This window comes from Alnus glutinosa, chromosome 3 (assembly GCF_958979055.1).
Source record: "Alnus glutinosa chromosome 3, dhAlnGlut1.1, whole genome shotgun sequence".
NCBI classification, from domain to species: domain Eukaryota; kingdom Viridiplantae; phylum Streptophyta; class Magnoliopsida; order Fagales; family Betulaceae; genus Alnus; species Alnus glutinosa.
This window is the reverse complement of record NC_084888.1, coordinates 34,193,471-34,207,946: the sequence shown is the minus strand read 5'-3', so window position 1 is coordinate 34,207,946 and position 14,476 is coordinate 34,193,471. Positions and strand designations below refer to the sequence as shown.

Here is a 14,476-nt window from a genome sequence, read left to right as displayed (position 1 = left end):
AATCCTTCCTAAACAAGTGTAAATTTTACTCTATAAATAATATCTTGCAGCACTGGTTTTGGTCAAGCAACCAAACCAGTTTGTCACTTGTATTTTCAGACTGCACACCTAAAAAATTTCCTGGTTGTATATCACTGCTCAACGCTTGGCAAGAGGAGAGGGACTTTAGCACCAGAAATGGCTACTTTTGGGTCTAGTAGGAAGTTTCTGTATTGGTCTGGCTGAAGGTAAATATCACTCAGATTCTCTATGCTCTTGTACAGGCTACGCAAGCAGCCTGCCGTGTTTTTCTTCTGTAAAAGCTTAGTGACTGTTCCGACCAGCAGAGTTAAAATACTAAAGAGAAAATCAACAAATTTCTTGTCTGCTTCAGCAAAGAGCACACATTGGCTCTTTTTCTCTATCAAAAGCTTCAGGCTTATCTTGGTTGATGTCATTTTAGGTATGTCAATGCCGAAGAGGTTTCAGTCCATGGTACAATTATGTGCACTCTATTGGCTTGGCTGTTACCCTTTTTAATTATAGTGGTTAGGGTATATAGAATGAACTCTTGGAAGTGTCTTGTCTCTAAGGAGTAGCTTAATCGATTGAAGACCACGCCTCATGAAGCGAAGGTCACTTGTTCGAATCCTCTTCTTGCGTGGACATGTTCAAAAATAAAAAATAAAAAAAAACTCTTGGAAGTGCCTTCATTTGCTACCCTTTGTTGCATCTGTAGTCACGATTCATGAACCTTCGGGACTCGGCAAGGGACTGTTTACTTTCTCAATGGAAAAATCATTGGAGTTTGTGACATTGAAAAGTGATCATATTAATTAACATTTAATTTGCTGCAAGAGACTGTTGATTTTCTCAATGGAAAAATCCTTTCAATTAATGGCATCAAAATAAATAATTAGTAATAACTACTTGAAGCAATTGAAAAGCCAATTGGAGTTTAATTGTGCCTGTGCGCACCGCATGCAACTGTTTGCGACAAATTGTTCAAGGACACCGCGAAAAATGATCATTGAGATAACGTAGACCAAATTTGAAAAGTGTTGATCTCAGTCATAAATTGTGTGGGATTACTTATATTAGAGACCAATTCGTAAAAAATTAGAACATAATAATTGTTTGAAAAGTTTAAAAAAAAAAAAAAAAAAAAAAAGAAGAAGAAAAAGCCCAATCCATTAATTGATGACAGTGAAAAGACAAAAAAAAAAAGAAAAAAGAAAAATTGTTTTCCATAAATAGTTAATTTGGTAATTAAGAGTACTAGTATTCGTAATCATAGCTTTTCTTAAACTTTCTTTCAATTTAGAGAATTAAACCATTTTTTACTTTTCTATTTAAATGCACCCCATAATAACTTCTCTAATCATTTTTCTATGCCATTTAATTTTTTTTTTTTTTAAAATTAAATACTAAAAAAAAGAGAGACAAAAGAAAAATCATTTAAATATACTTTTCAAATAAATGTTAAAAGAATGAGAGAGTTTTTTTTTTTTTTTTTTCAAATTTATTTTTATATTAAAATAATGCTAATAGAACCACTACGGTTATGAATTAAAGACTTAATATAGCGTAATTAAGCTTAAGAAAATAATTCTATGTCCGGCCAAATACATGAAATGGTATATTATAATCTTTAAGCGGTGCAGAATTAATAAAGGAAAGAAAAACAGAAGAAAAAGATGAAAAATATAAATAAAAAAGTACGATATTGTAAATTAAAGAAAAAGATGAAAACCGAAAAAAAAAAAAAAAAAAAAAAAAAAAAAAAAAAAAAACAAGTTAGCAAGGGCAATTGTAATGCCGGCATTGCACCGAATTTTAATTACTAGACATTTGATAAAAATAATAATGCAGATTCAAAACAAACAAGTCGTTTATGATCTAGGACTCTCAACATTTCAAATAAAATGGATCTCAATCATGGTTAGAATTTAAAGATGGTGTACATATTTAATAATATATATGAATTCACCTAATTATATTTTTTTAAAGATAAACCAACATTAATTTCATATATATAATTAGATTCACTAACTTTAAATTAATCATGACAATAAAATACATATAAAATTTGAAATGGAAATCGAGGATTCTTGATAGTCTTCGATTCACAACTTATACACCCTCCTCTTTAATTAACTTATCCACACTTTCAGTACTATTGGTCTCGCCGCAAAGGAAGACATCAGTCAAAACAGACTTTGATTGAAGAGAAGCCTTAAGCAATTGCACGCCCTAGCAATCAAAAACGAGATTAAAAAAATAAAATAAAAAAATCAATAAATAGTTTTATATTGAATGATAACTGTTAGGGAAATTTACATGAATTAAAAAGAGAATTTTTAATGACCCCGGATAAGGGCAGAGTCCGACGACAATGACACGGAGAGTCCGGAGAAGAAAGGCGGAACAGTGAAATATTAAATGAGGACATTAATGAGGGAAATCATTTCATAGGAAAGCAGTAGTCCATCGGGGAATAGACACCCGCCGCCATACAGGAAAGCATGAACTGCGACATGAGGTGACCATTTGGAACGACTGCAGGGCATTAATGAAGACAAGATAAGCATCTCAGAGTAATAAATGGTTGTACGGACTAAGGGAAAAAGGGGACAATAAAGAACAAATGAAGGAATAAAAACAATAATAATATTTTTTCAGGTAAAAGAACCAAAAGAGATTTTTCCATCCTTCGCATACAAAGCTCCTACTAACTTGATCGTCGGAGGGGATTTGGTCGGAAACCCCGCCGATCCTGTTGTTTTGCAGGACTTGGAGAAAGTTGCTCTCAGGCTTCAGGCCCAATTGTTCGAGGTCCGGAAGCACCAAGAGCTGACACGTGTTGCGTTTGAAATTTGACATCAACAATAACAATGACGACGCTAATAGTGTGCATGCATGCGCATGTGCTCAAATAGATTTTGAAGATGATTCCCATACCTCATTTATGCCTAATTCGACAACTTTCTCCTCAATATCCCCCATATCCTGGACATTTAATTCGTTAAGCAGAGTCACCAAAGAGATGTTCATGGGCTTCACCTCCGGATCATCCCTCACCATGTACGTGACTATCCCTTTGACGTAACCTTCCTTACTACTAGAAGATGCCGAGCTTTCGAATTTGTCCAGCGGTCGCTGAAGAAGTGCACGAATCACAAAGTCTGGTGTGGTAATATATCAATTCCTCGGCACGAAGGCTGCGGCAACCGACACATGCGAAACCCCAAAGATTGTTACGATGCGATTTAATAGATTTAAACGAGTGAACGTTTGGCAAGAGGAGAGGGAGTTTAGGACCAGGAATGGCTACAAAGGGATTTAACACGAAGTCTTTGTGTTGGTCTGGAAGAAAGTAAGCATCGCTGAGATGTTCAATGCTCTTGAAGAGGCTTGGCAAGCAGCCACCCATGCCTTTCTCTTTTAGGATCCCAGTGATTTTTCCAAAGGGCAGAGTGAAAACGTTGAAGAGGAAATCAACAAAATCCTTGTTTGATTCAGCAAAGAGCACGCGTTTGCACTTTTTGTCTATGAAAAGCTTCAGGATTAGCTTGGTGGCAACCCATTTTATAGCCTTTGGGGCCGTGTGTACGAAATTCACTCTTGGAAGGGACTTCCCTTCTTTTAATACCCTTTGCATTTGCAGTCACGATTCATGAACCTTGGGGACTTGGAACGGTACTCAAATCAACATTTGTTGAAAAGGGACGTACGGTTGATTTTCTCAATGGAAAATATTCCTTTCAATTTTGGGCCCCACAAATTAATAAGAGATTTATGAGTAGTTATAATAACTAGTTCAAGCAAATGAAAACCCAATTGGAGTTTAATTTGTGCGCAACTATTTCCTATTCTTATCTTTGGAGTACTTGTCAATAAGGATTTGCCTTTGGGTGCTATAAAACATCTAGTTAAGATATAGGTTTTTTATTTTTTTATTTTATTTTATTTTATTTTATTATTATTATTGGAAAAAGAGAGAATACAATTAAATTTAAATCGTTAAAAAATTACCACAGAAATGCTGCATGCCTAAGCCAAATCCGTCAAGAAGTGGATGAATAAGGATTGTAAAATGGTAAAAAAAATCATTTCATATATATATGGTTAATTTGAGAATTCATAAATGTAATAAAAATTATATTATCAACGCCATTTAAACATTTTAAATGATATAATTTATCATAAGATGTAATAAAACAAATTCTTGACAATATATAAATTAGCTCCTTCCAACTTCATTTGATATTATCTGAGGCTATCGCCTTTTGATGATATGACATGCACTGAGTAGAGCTATCTTCGTTGTGGTGAAAAACGGAAGGAAGTATTATTGGATGTTAAAAGTTTGAGGGATAAGAAATGATTAATTTAATTTTAAAATTAACGTTTTAATATTCTTTTTAGCCGTGGGTTCAAACTTTTCACTTGTCATCAAAAGGATATACATTCAGTTTACGAAGTCCACAGTCCTATTCCAAAATTTATAAAAAAAATAATTTATTTAATTATTTAATTAATATTTTAAAATTCTTTATAAATGTGGCTCAAACTTTAATATAAGAGACCCAATACATCTATATAATATTTAATTGAAATAAAATTTGCATTTAATTAGGATCATTAATTACTATATATACCTTATCAAATCGCCAGGTTAAATGGATATATAGTAAATATATTGATGATTCAGTCGTTTAAACTACTAGTCTTACCCCATAACACCCAAGCCAACACGGGCACTTGCCGTAATCCAGTTGAAGATTCATAATCGTTCACGTAGCTAACATGGCAGGCACCAAAGTAAGCCTGAAACTTGTGGTAGATAAAAGGAAGCAACGACTGATCTTTGCTGAAGCAGACAAAGAATTTGTTGATTTCCTCTTCAGCATTTTCAGTCTGCCCGTCGGAACAGTCACTAGGCTCCTCAAAGAGGAAGGCATGGTAGGCTGCTTGCCAAGCCTCTACAATAGCATTGAAAATATGAGCGATGCATTCTTTCAGCCAGACCGGAAAAAAGATTTCCTGTTAAAGCCCAGAGTAGTCATTCCTGGTCCTAAAGTCCCTCTCCTCTTGCCAAACGTTGATGAGTTATTTACATGCAGGAAAAAATTAAATAGTATCTGCAATAACAGCGGTTGCAGCTCCTATCGAATTCGCGAAATCGAATATAAGCAGGGGAATTCATGTTCTAGTTGCATCAATTTCGTGAACTGTATCTCTAGAGAGGTAGGTTACGTGAAAGGGATGGTTCGATACATGGTGACGGATGATCTGGAGGTGAAGCCCATGTCCACCAACTTCGGTATCACTCTGCTTAGAGAGTTTAATGTCAAGGATATTGAGGAGAAAGTGGTCGATTTGGGCATGGATGAGGTATGCCACTCACCCCTTGCTTTCCAATATCAAATGCTTCTCTTTTCTTTTTGGTGAACATCCAAGGGGATAAACTGTCTAAATTAATTAAGGTTAGTTGTTGCTCTTATATACGAATCTAAACAACGAATACAGAATACTGATCTATTTTGGTAGCAACTCGTGGGAATGTCATAGCAGATTCTCCTAAAAGCATGAGCGTACGTAGGGGAAGGAGACCTCAAAGTTCAATAGAAAAGGAATTGCTCTGTTTTATATTTGGTTTTGTTAGAATATATATATGAAAAATATATTATATTTTTTGTATATTCTATATTTAGTTGATATTGTAATATTCTTTATTTAAAGGGTTTAGAGTAAATACAAAGTGTAGTAATCAAATCCCCATGATTTGATTATAATTAACTTGTAATTTTAGGAAAATACACTTTACTCCTAAGATATTTTTGGGATGAAAATGTCATATTTGACACGCATGACATAAGTTTTGTGTAAAAAGACAAAAAAAAAAATCTACGCATGCTAAGAGCATTTACAATGAGCTATTCAAAAGCGATGTTTACCCAAATTTTATATCATTTATCGAGCTCTCTACTTATTCTCTCTCTCTCTCTCTCATTCCTCACCAACTAAAAAAAGAAGAATCAATAAAAAATTATATTTTTCTTTTCAAGTAAAAAAGTATTTAGAGAGTTTGATTAGTGGTGCTCTTGAAAAGTGGCTAATTAAAATAGTAAAAACATATTTTTCTAGTTAAAATTTGGTTAAACTATAAGGAGCTCACTAAGAATGCTCTAAGTATCACCGTTAGGTAGATTTTGAGGTTGAGTGTTAATTTTTAAACTACGGAGGTACAAGTACTAAAGTGATAATATCTTGAGAAGGTATATATAATGTATTTTTCCGTTAAAAAAAAGAGGAGAGTAATAGATTATATATGTCAGTCATGCGACTCTAACCGTTGAATGTAATAACTAGTTTCCTCCTTTGTGCATATAGGGTCTCAAATTGCTCAAGGCTTCTCTACAATCGAAGACGGTTCTGACTTCTGACTGACGTCTTCCTTCCAACCAGTGGAGATCATTGAAAGAAGCGAGTGGTTGCATTGTATTGGTCTTGTACGTAATTTCTAGGTGCAAGAACCCTGTGGGATTATTTATCCAAAAAAGTATCGATCTATCACTATGAGATTAATTGCTAATTTGGCGTTACTTTAATTAGTTGCAATCATGCTTTAATTTCATGTTCTGTTTCATGACCAGCCAAGCTTGTGTGTTCCATGCATAATTTAACTGTTAAAATAAAATTAATTGATCATTTTGTAATTTTTATCTCTTGAATTCTTGTAGCTTTTGTACGTCTTTAGAATACATGTAAACTCTTGTCTCTTGAGTTATTGTAACTCTTGCCTATCTCAATAGTATGACATATTAGCAACTTGTAATTTTTATTTTTCCTTGTGAATAATGTGGATATTTACGACCATTTATTTCCTCTAATAAACATGCATGCACACCAACGTTACCTACTCTCTTGTACACTATTTAGGGTTAATGACCAGATTTTAAAAGGGATTTATCTAGGGCTGGCAATTTTGACACGACCCGACAACCCGACACGAACACGACACGAAATTAGCGGGTTTGGGTCTACCTTAAACGGGTTTGGGTCATAAACGGGTCTACCCGTTTATGACCCGTTTATCTTGGTTTGGCGGGTCGGGTCGCGGGTCACCCGCGGGTGACACGTCAGACACGATTAACTTTTTCTTTTTTTTTTTTTCTTATTTCTTTTTTGGGTTAAAAAAAAAAAAAAGAGGAGAATGGCCTAATGGGAAATTGTCAAATTGGGGGGAATGATTTGAAAAGTGAAAAGTTGAAAACAAAAGATTCAAAACTCAAAAGAATCAAAATAGTGAAAACACAAACAAATATATATATATATATATAGATTCTTAAATTTTTAAATAATATCACAAGTTTCTTAAACTCTTAGCTTGTTAGTAAGTAGTAACTTAATATATATATTCATAATCACTTACTAATTTTATGTTTATTTTATCTATTTTTATGTAGAAATTTCTAGCATTTGATGGAGTCGATCCTGATGTACAAAAGACTCAATTGAAACTTTATTTGGATGAACCCAAGTATTTGGAGAAGAACACGACATTTGACATCCTTTTATTTTGAAAAGGAAATGAATTTCGTTATCCTGAAGTAGCTGCCATGGCTCGTGATGTTTTGAGTATTCTTATTTCTACTATTGCTTCAGAATCTACTTTTAGTATTGGTGGACGTGTGATTGATCAATATAGGAGTTCACTCAAGCCTGATATTGTTGAGGCATTGGTTTGCACTAGAAATTGGTTATATGGAAAGCAAGGTAATATAAGTTATTTGCATATTTAATTTCTTCATTTACTTGTATTTTTTCATCTTATTTTAATGAAATTAATTTCTTTTATCTTTTGATATAGAACAAACTTCAATGAAGGTGGATAACGAAAAAGAGGATGTTTTGACATTGGATAGGAGATCCCCTATTTTTTCTTTTGTTCTTATGTTATTGTTTGTATTTTAGCATGTGAGGCAAAATGGTACAATCTGTTAGATTGATATTGAATTGTAGAAAGTAAATGATGTTAGTTGACATCTTAAACTTTTTTACCTTCCAATGTAATTATTCTGTTTTTTTCCTTTAGGTATTGGAGTTGAATGACAAAGATGGGCATGTCAAACTAACCTGCGTTGGACTCAATCTGATGGACAATTATAATGCAGTTTGTTGTATTTATAAATTTGTAACGATGATGTAGTGTTTTTTTTTTTTTTTGTTATTTGATTAGACAATTAAACATATTAAGTGATTTGGTGCTAGCCTACTAGGAGACTAGGAGTAGGAATTTAAAGATGAATTACTAAAATTATTATTATTTCATTTAAATACCAACAAAAAACCCCCCAAAATAATAATAATATATATATATATATATATATATATATATATATATATATATATATATATATATATATATATATATATTTAAAAAAAAAAAAAAACTTTTAAGCTAAACGGGTCAAACGGGTCGTGTCGGGTCGTGTTGACCCGGTTCGACCCATTATGTTAAACGGGTCTCACGGGTCGTGTCGGGTGACCCGTGAAATTATCGTGTCGTGTCGTGTCTGGAGCCCCGACCCGTTAACATAAACGGGTCGTGTCTGGGTCTAGGCTAAACGGGTCGCGGGTCTTAACGGGTCGTAAACGGGTCGTGTCGGGTGACCCATTTTGCCAGCCCTAGATTTATCCGACTGGCCAGCCGGGTGAATCTCTTACCAGCACTGACAAGTTTACGAGTTCAAAAGCCAATATAATTAGCACAGGCAATTATCATGTTGGCACCACAACGGCACAACTAATAGGATCAGGTTTGTCGTAACGATATATTTTTTTTTTTTGATGAATAAGTAGAAATTGATATTAACAAAAAACATAGTACTGTACAAACACCGACAAACCAATTAAACCATAAACAAAACAAAGGAAACTTCTGTAAACTCATCTACCAACTAACAACCTGATTAAACCAAAACATTAACATCAATGTTCCAGTTCAAACACAAACTAATATTTTCCAGATTCTTCTTAAAATTTCTCTTCCCCGAAACTCTATACCGGACTTCCCAGATGATAGATTTCAATATCTGTTCTTCAGTTTTGATCTATCCTCCATGCTGAATAGCATTACGAGCCTTCCAAATTTCATAAACGCTGGCACTCAGCACCAACCGACAAAGAACCCCTCTCATGGCCTTCGTCTTCCAACTTCGACACCCTTCCTCAAGAATATCCTCCCAATCATTTGGAGGATTTGGTATATTACACCGTTCCATACAAGTTCGTCATAAGCGAGAACAAAACCCACAACAAAAAAATAGGTGATTTCTACTCTCTATACCATTCCAACAAAATACACAAGCAGTGTCGCCCTTATACCCCCATGCAAGCATTCGATCTCCAGTTGTAAGTCTATTCTTAAACACCAACCAAATAATAAAAGCCTGCTTATGGATGGAGTAAGAGTGTCAAACCAAAGGCCATCAGTTGACACAGCTTCTCTTAATTCGGAAGTGGTTCAATGTATCTGCACTAACATAAACACCAGGACGGGAGATGGTCCAAACAGGAGAATCAACAATACCCAAGTGCACTTCTGGAAGTTTAGTTTGAATTTCTACAAGATCTTCAGAGCGAGCCGGTCTCCAGCACCATATACCATCCTTCAAAACAGAACTTAATTTGGCCTCCAAATTGCTACAAGAATCATACACAATTCTGAAGCCAAACTTCTCCCCTAAGACACCAAAAGGATTCCAGTTATCCATCCATAAATGGATATTTTCTCCAGTACCCACCTCAAATCGGATCAAACCTCTAGCCAAATGTGGAAATTTGAGAAGCTTTCTCCAGCACCATGAACCATTTTGAGGGGTAGAAACATTCCAAAAACTCTTCCCCTTCAACAAATAGGCTTGCACCCAAGCCACGCACAAAGAGCCAGACCGAGCAAACATCACCCATAGATGTCTCATAATTGCCGAGGTGTTCCAGGACTCCAAGTCTTTCAATCCCAAACCTCCTTCTTAGGAAAACAAACATCCTTCCAAGCCACTTTTGCCTTTGCATTATCCTCAACCCCACCATTCCAAAGAAATCGGTTAAAAACTTGGCTTATATCCTTGAGAACCTTCTTAGGAAGGATAAAGATACTCGACCAGTATACTTGGAGACTGAAAAGAACAGAGGATAGCAACTGCAACCGACCCGCAAAAGAAAGTTTTTTGGAAGTCCAAGAGTTAATCCTGCCTGTAATTCTATCAACAAGAGCCTTACAATCCCCAGCTGATAGCTTTGAGGAAATCAGAGGGATCCCAAGATATCTGACAGGGAGAAGACCTTCCTTCATCTGCAGATCTTCAAGCAAAAGTGCCCTCATTCCATCAGAAACTCCAGCACAGAACAGGAAACTTTTAGAGGGGTTTGCCTTCAAACCTGAAATCTGTTCAAACTCCAGCAGTGCATTCTTAATGACAGCAATAGAGTTTGTCATAACGATTTGGAGGCACTATTTTATTGGAGAAAGATGCGGTATCTACTCGGACAATAAAGCTTTTAGTATTTCTTCACTCAAAAAAACAACTGAATATGAGACAAAAAATGGTTATGAGTTGATTAAGGACAATGATTGTGAGATCCTTTACCAGGCAAACATAGTGGTAGACGTACGGGTTGAGCCGGAAATCAATTGGAGAGTTAGGCGCATTGGAAATTTCTCAGTCACATTTGGTTATGGAGTTTGAGAAGTTGAAGTTAAAAGTTGTGGAAGAAGGAAGACCAGCACTTTTGGTCGATTTAGTATTTCAACAGGAGCTTGATTTCTATGATCTGTTGGATGATGAATTGTTGTAACATCACGACCAAATATGTGTCTCAGTTGGAGGCAATGGGCTTGACTTTGTTTATAGCAAACATGTTTGGGCTTCTCGGCATGGGTAGCTATTTTGCTTTTGAGCCTATTTTCAGGCCCACAGAGTGTTAGACATTAGTTTGTTTGGAAATCTTTTTAAAAAGTGTTTTCCGTTGTAAACGCTAAAAACTCTTCTCAAATATTAATTATCCAAGCAGATTTCAGATGTGGCTCTACTACTAACACACATTTCAAGACAAATCACAAACCTCTTTTTGAAAAGCAAAACACTTTGCAGAAAATACTAGTAAAAAAATAAAATAAAATTACTTCTAAAATTTTTTTTAACATGAACACTTGACCACCTCGTGGCAACCACTATGAACTTTTGACAGTCTTACAGTGGCCACCATAAACTTCTGTGGGCTTGCAGTGGCCGAATAAATGTTAGGTGACTTCGTGGTGGCCGCTAGAAACATACGGCATCCTCTCAATGGCCGCCCTTGAACATTTAATAGCCCCATTGTATCCACCATAAACTTTCAATAGTCGCACAGTGGCCACATGAATTTTTTGGAGCCCCAAAATGACAATTATAAACTTTTGGCAGCCTTGCAATGACCTTTAAGAATGTTCGACGATCCATGATGGTCGTAATGAACTTTTGGCGGCCTCTCGGTGGCTGCTAGGTACTCATGGAGGCCCCGTTGCATGTGGCCATTAAGAATGTCTAACAGCCTCACAATGGCTACTCGATCCGTCCGGCAGCCTCGCAATGGCTGTTAAAACCGTCTCGAGTAAACATCGCAGTGGTTGCCGCTAGACAATCACCATCGTTGAAGTGTAAATTGCAATTGTTTTTATTTTTATTATTTTTCTTTTTAATTTCAAGGAATACTCTTCAATTTTTGAGATATGTTTGTTAATGTGTTTTGAGTTTATTTTTTTTTGTTTTAAACAAATGTTTTGGTGTGACATAAAGATAAAAATGATTTTGAGTGTTGTGTATATATTTTGAGTTGTTTGTTAATGTTTTTGTTTTGAGAATATCAAACAAAAATTTTAACCTACAAACAAAAATTTGTTTGTTGACTCACTTTTTTCAAACGTGGCACCTACCAAATTAATTCTCAAATTTTGTCTTTATTAAAACTTTACCAAACCGACATGCATTCTCTAGAAATAAAAACTGTTGTGAATGCTTAGACCATTATGTTATGTTACCAACAGAAAGATGTACAATAGCCCATTATCTAGTCCATTTAGGTTTAGCTCTTGTAAACATTAGGATTAAGGATTAATGGCTTAGAATGTTTAGGATCTTAAGATTTAGGGCTTGTTTGATATATATATATATATATATGCAGAATAGACCCTCAAATGGAATGTTATTTTTATGTACTAACTATTCTAGCTTTTATTTCATCGCACATTATTCTTAAGAATAGATATTCTCATATGAAGATAAATACTTATTTTTCTAAAAAACTAAAAAGAATAATTACTCTCTCACTTAAGGAATGGAATGAGTTTTTCAAAAAATCAATTAATTTTCGTTTTTTATTTTTATGAAAACCTAACCTAAATTAAAAAGAAAAAAGGAACACCACACAAGTAACAAATTAACTTCAAATCAAAATCACAACCCTCTCCCACGGTAACAATTAGCAATATTATTATGTTAGAATTTGCAGAAGTTTAATTATTAACATGCAACAAATAAAAATCATATTAGCACGCATACCAGATTTGAGTAACATGAAATTAACGTACAAGAGGGTCATGAAACAGAACATGAGAAACATGGTTGCAACAAAAACACCAAAATACCAAACTCACATAATACTTTTTTGGGACAAATTATTCCACAGTGTTCCTGCACCTCGAAATTAGAAGAGACTAACAAGAAGCAACGGTGCTTTCATTTGGCTCTGTATTTAGGCACACATCCTGAATTACTTCTATCTCATTGTCAGTATGGTTTGAAAGGAAGACATCGGTCAGAACAGTCTTAGATTTTAAAGAAGCCTCGAGCAAACTCAGAACCTAACAACGTACAGAACACACAAGGAACAATGTTAGATATGTATTTGTAAAGCGAGAACTACCCTCAAGAAAACGGTTTACGCGGTTCAATGTTCAACAAAAAAAAGAAAGAAGAAAACTGTCAGCAAAAAACGCATTTGATATATAGTTGTAATGCACAGAAAGAAAGGGATGACTGATATACCTCATCAATGCCTAAATCCACCACCATCTCCTCAACAGCCCCAAGGTCCCTGACACCAAACTTGGTAAGTAAAGAGATAGAAGAGATGGTGGACATGGGCTTCACGTCAAGATCATCCATAACCATGTAAGTAATCACCCCTTTCACGTAACCTCCCTCACTAGAGGAGGATGCCTTGATATCCCTTGGTGGGTACTCTACGTATTTTTGCTCGGATGTCATTGAACTCTTGCAATGAGGACAAATTGCTCTCTGGTCATTAGCCACGTACTCACTACAGTTGCTGTACTTGCTACTGCCAGAACTGACATGCACACACCTATAAAAATTAGTGGCTGTATATGACTGCTCAACGCTTGGCAAGAGGAGAGGGACTTTAGCACCAGAAATGGCTACTTTTGGGTCGAGCAGAAAGTTTTTATCTTGGTCTGGCTGAAGGTAAATATCACTCAAATTCTCTATGCTCTTGTACAGGCTACGCAAGCAGCCTGCCATGTTTTTCTTTTGTAAGAGCCTAGTGATAGTTCCGACCGGCAGAATGAAAATGCTAAAGAGGAAATCAACAAATTCCTTGTCTGCTTCAGCAAAGAGCACCCGCTGGCTCTTTTTCTCTATCAAAAGCTTCAGGCTTACCTGTTTTGTTGCTGCCATTTTAGGTATGTCAATGGTAAGAGGATTTTCGTTTAGTTAGTGTCGTCTCTTGGCCTGTCTGTTACCCTTTTTATACTCTTAATTTGTGCTATATGGAATTCACTCTTGGAAGTTGGAAGTACCTTCCTTTTCTACACTTTGCATTTGCAGTCACAGTCACGATTCATGAACGTCCTTCGGGCTTGGAACATTCATATAATCATTTTGCTGCAGAGTAATTCTAAATAATACAATCTCTCATCCCACTTTCATACCACTGAACTGGTGTGAAAATTTCTATTAACCATTAAATTTTGTCATTTTTTAATAAAAACTGATCTAAAGACTGATAATCGCACTATTTCATATCAGCCCTGTATTATGAAAGTGACTCGGATAATATAACTATATAAGAGATGAGTATCTAGTATTGATCCATGCTGCAAGGGATTGTTGATATGGAAAATCCCTTTCCAATTTTGCCACAAATTAAAGAGAGATTTATGAGTAGTAATAACTACTTGAAGCAATTGAAAAGCCAATTTGATTAAAAAAAAACAATTCTCAGTTGACGTGTTCCTTTTACCCTTAAATCAATCTTAATTAAAAAATTGATGAATAAATTAAGTATATCACATAAGCTGAAATTATTAGAAGAATATTGAATAACATTTCTCTTGTTTCCTATTCCCATCTTTAATTTTAAGGCAATGAAAGTCTCATTAGCGTAAAGCTATATGTGCCTATGTGCATAATTCTATTCCCAAGGACAT

At 35.1% G+C, this 14,476-nt stretch overlaps 2 protein-coding genes and 1 long non-coding RNA gene across 3 annotated transcripts in view; 2 read left to right on the top strand and 1 right to left on the bottom strand.

The window, feature by feature from the left end:
- LOC133862263 (uncharacterized) overlaps positions 1-14,476 on the top strand; it is a 76,065-nt gene that overhangs the window by 28,366 nt on the left and 33,223 nt on the right. The window lies entirely within an intron of this gene.
- LOC133862367 (uncharacterized) lies at positions 4,744-6,560 on the top strand. The gene is made up of 2 exons (XM_062298153.1): positions 4,744-5,376; positions 6,376-6,560. Exons 1-2 carry the CDS (start codon positions 4,789-4,791, stop codon positions 6,430-6,432), a joined length of 645 nt encoding a protein of 214 aa, XP_062154137.1. The 5' UTR covers positions 4,744-4,788; the 3' UTR covers positions 6,433-6,560.
- LOC133862476 (uncharacterized) lies at positions 12,664-13,765 on the bottom strand. Its single transcript, XM_062298310.1, has 2 exons — positions 13,074-13,765; positions 12,664-12,889 (listed from the first exon to the last, which is right to left on the bottom strand). The coding sequence occupies exons 1-2, from the start codon at positions 13,722-13,724 to the stop codon at positions 12,743-12,745; spliced, it is 798 nt and encodes a 265-aa protein (XP_062154294.1). The 5' UTR covers positions 13,725-13,765; the 3' UTR covers positions 12,664-12,742.

Coding starts and splice junctions, on each gene's coding strand:
- LOC133862476 (XM_062298310.1), bottom strand. CDS start 13,724: ATGGCAGCAACAAAACAGGTAAGCCTGAAGCTTTTGATAGAGAAAAAG. Junction 12,890..13,073: donor TGGATTTAGGCATTGATGAG/GTATATCAGTCA, acceptor GTACGTTGTTAG/GTTCTGAGTTTGCTCGAGGC.
- LOC133862367 (XM_062298153.1), top strand. CDS start 4,789: ATGGCAGGCACCAAAGTAAGCCTGAAACTTGTGGTAGATAAAAGGAAG. Junction 5,377..6,375: donor TCGATTTGGGCATGGATGAG/GTATGCCACTCA, acceptor TTGTGCATATAG/GGTCTCAAATTGCTCAAGGC.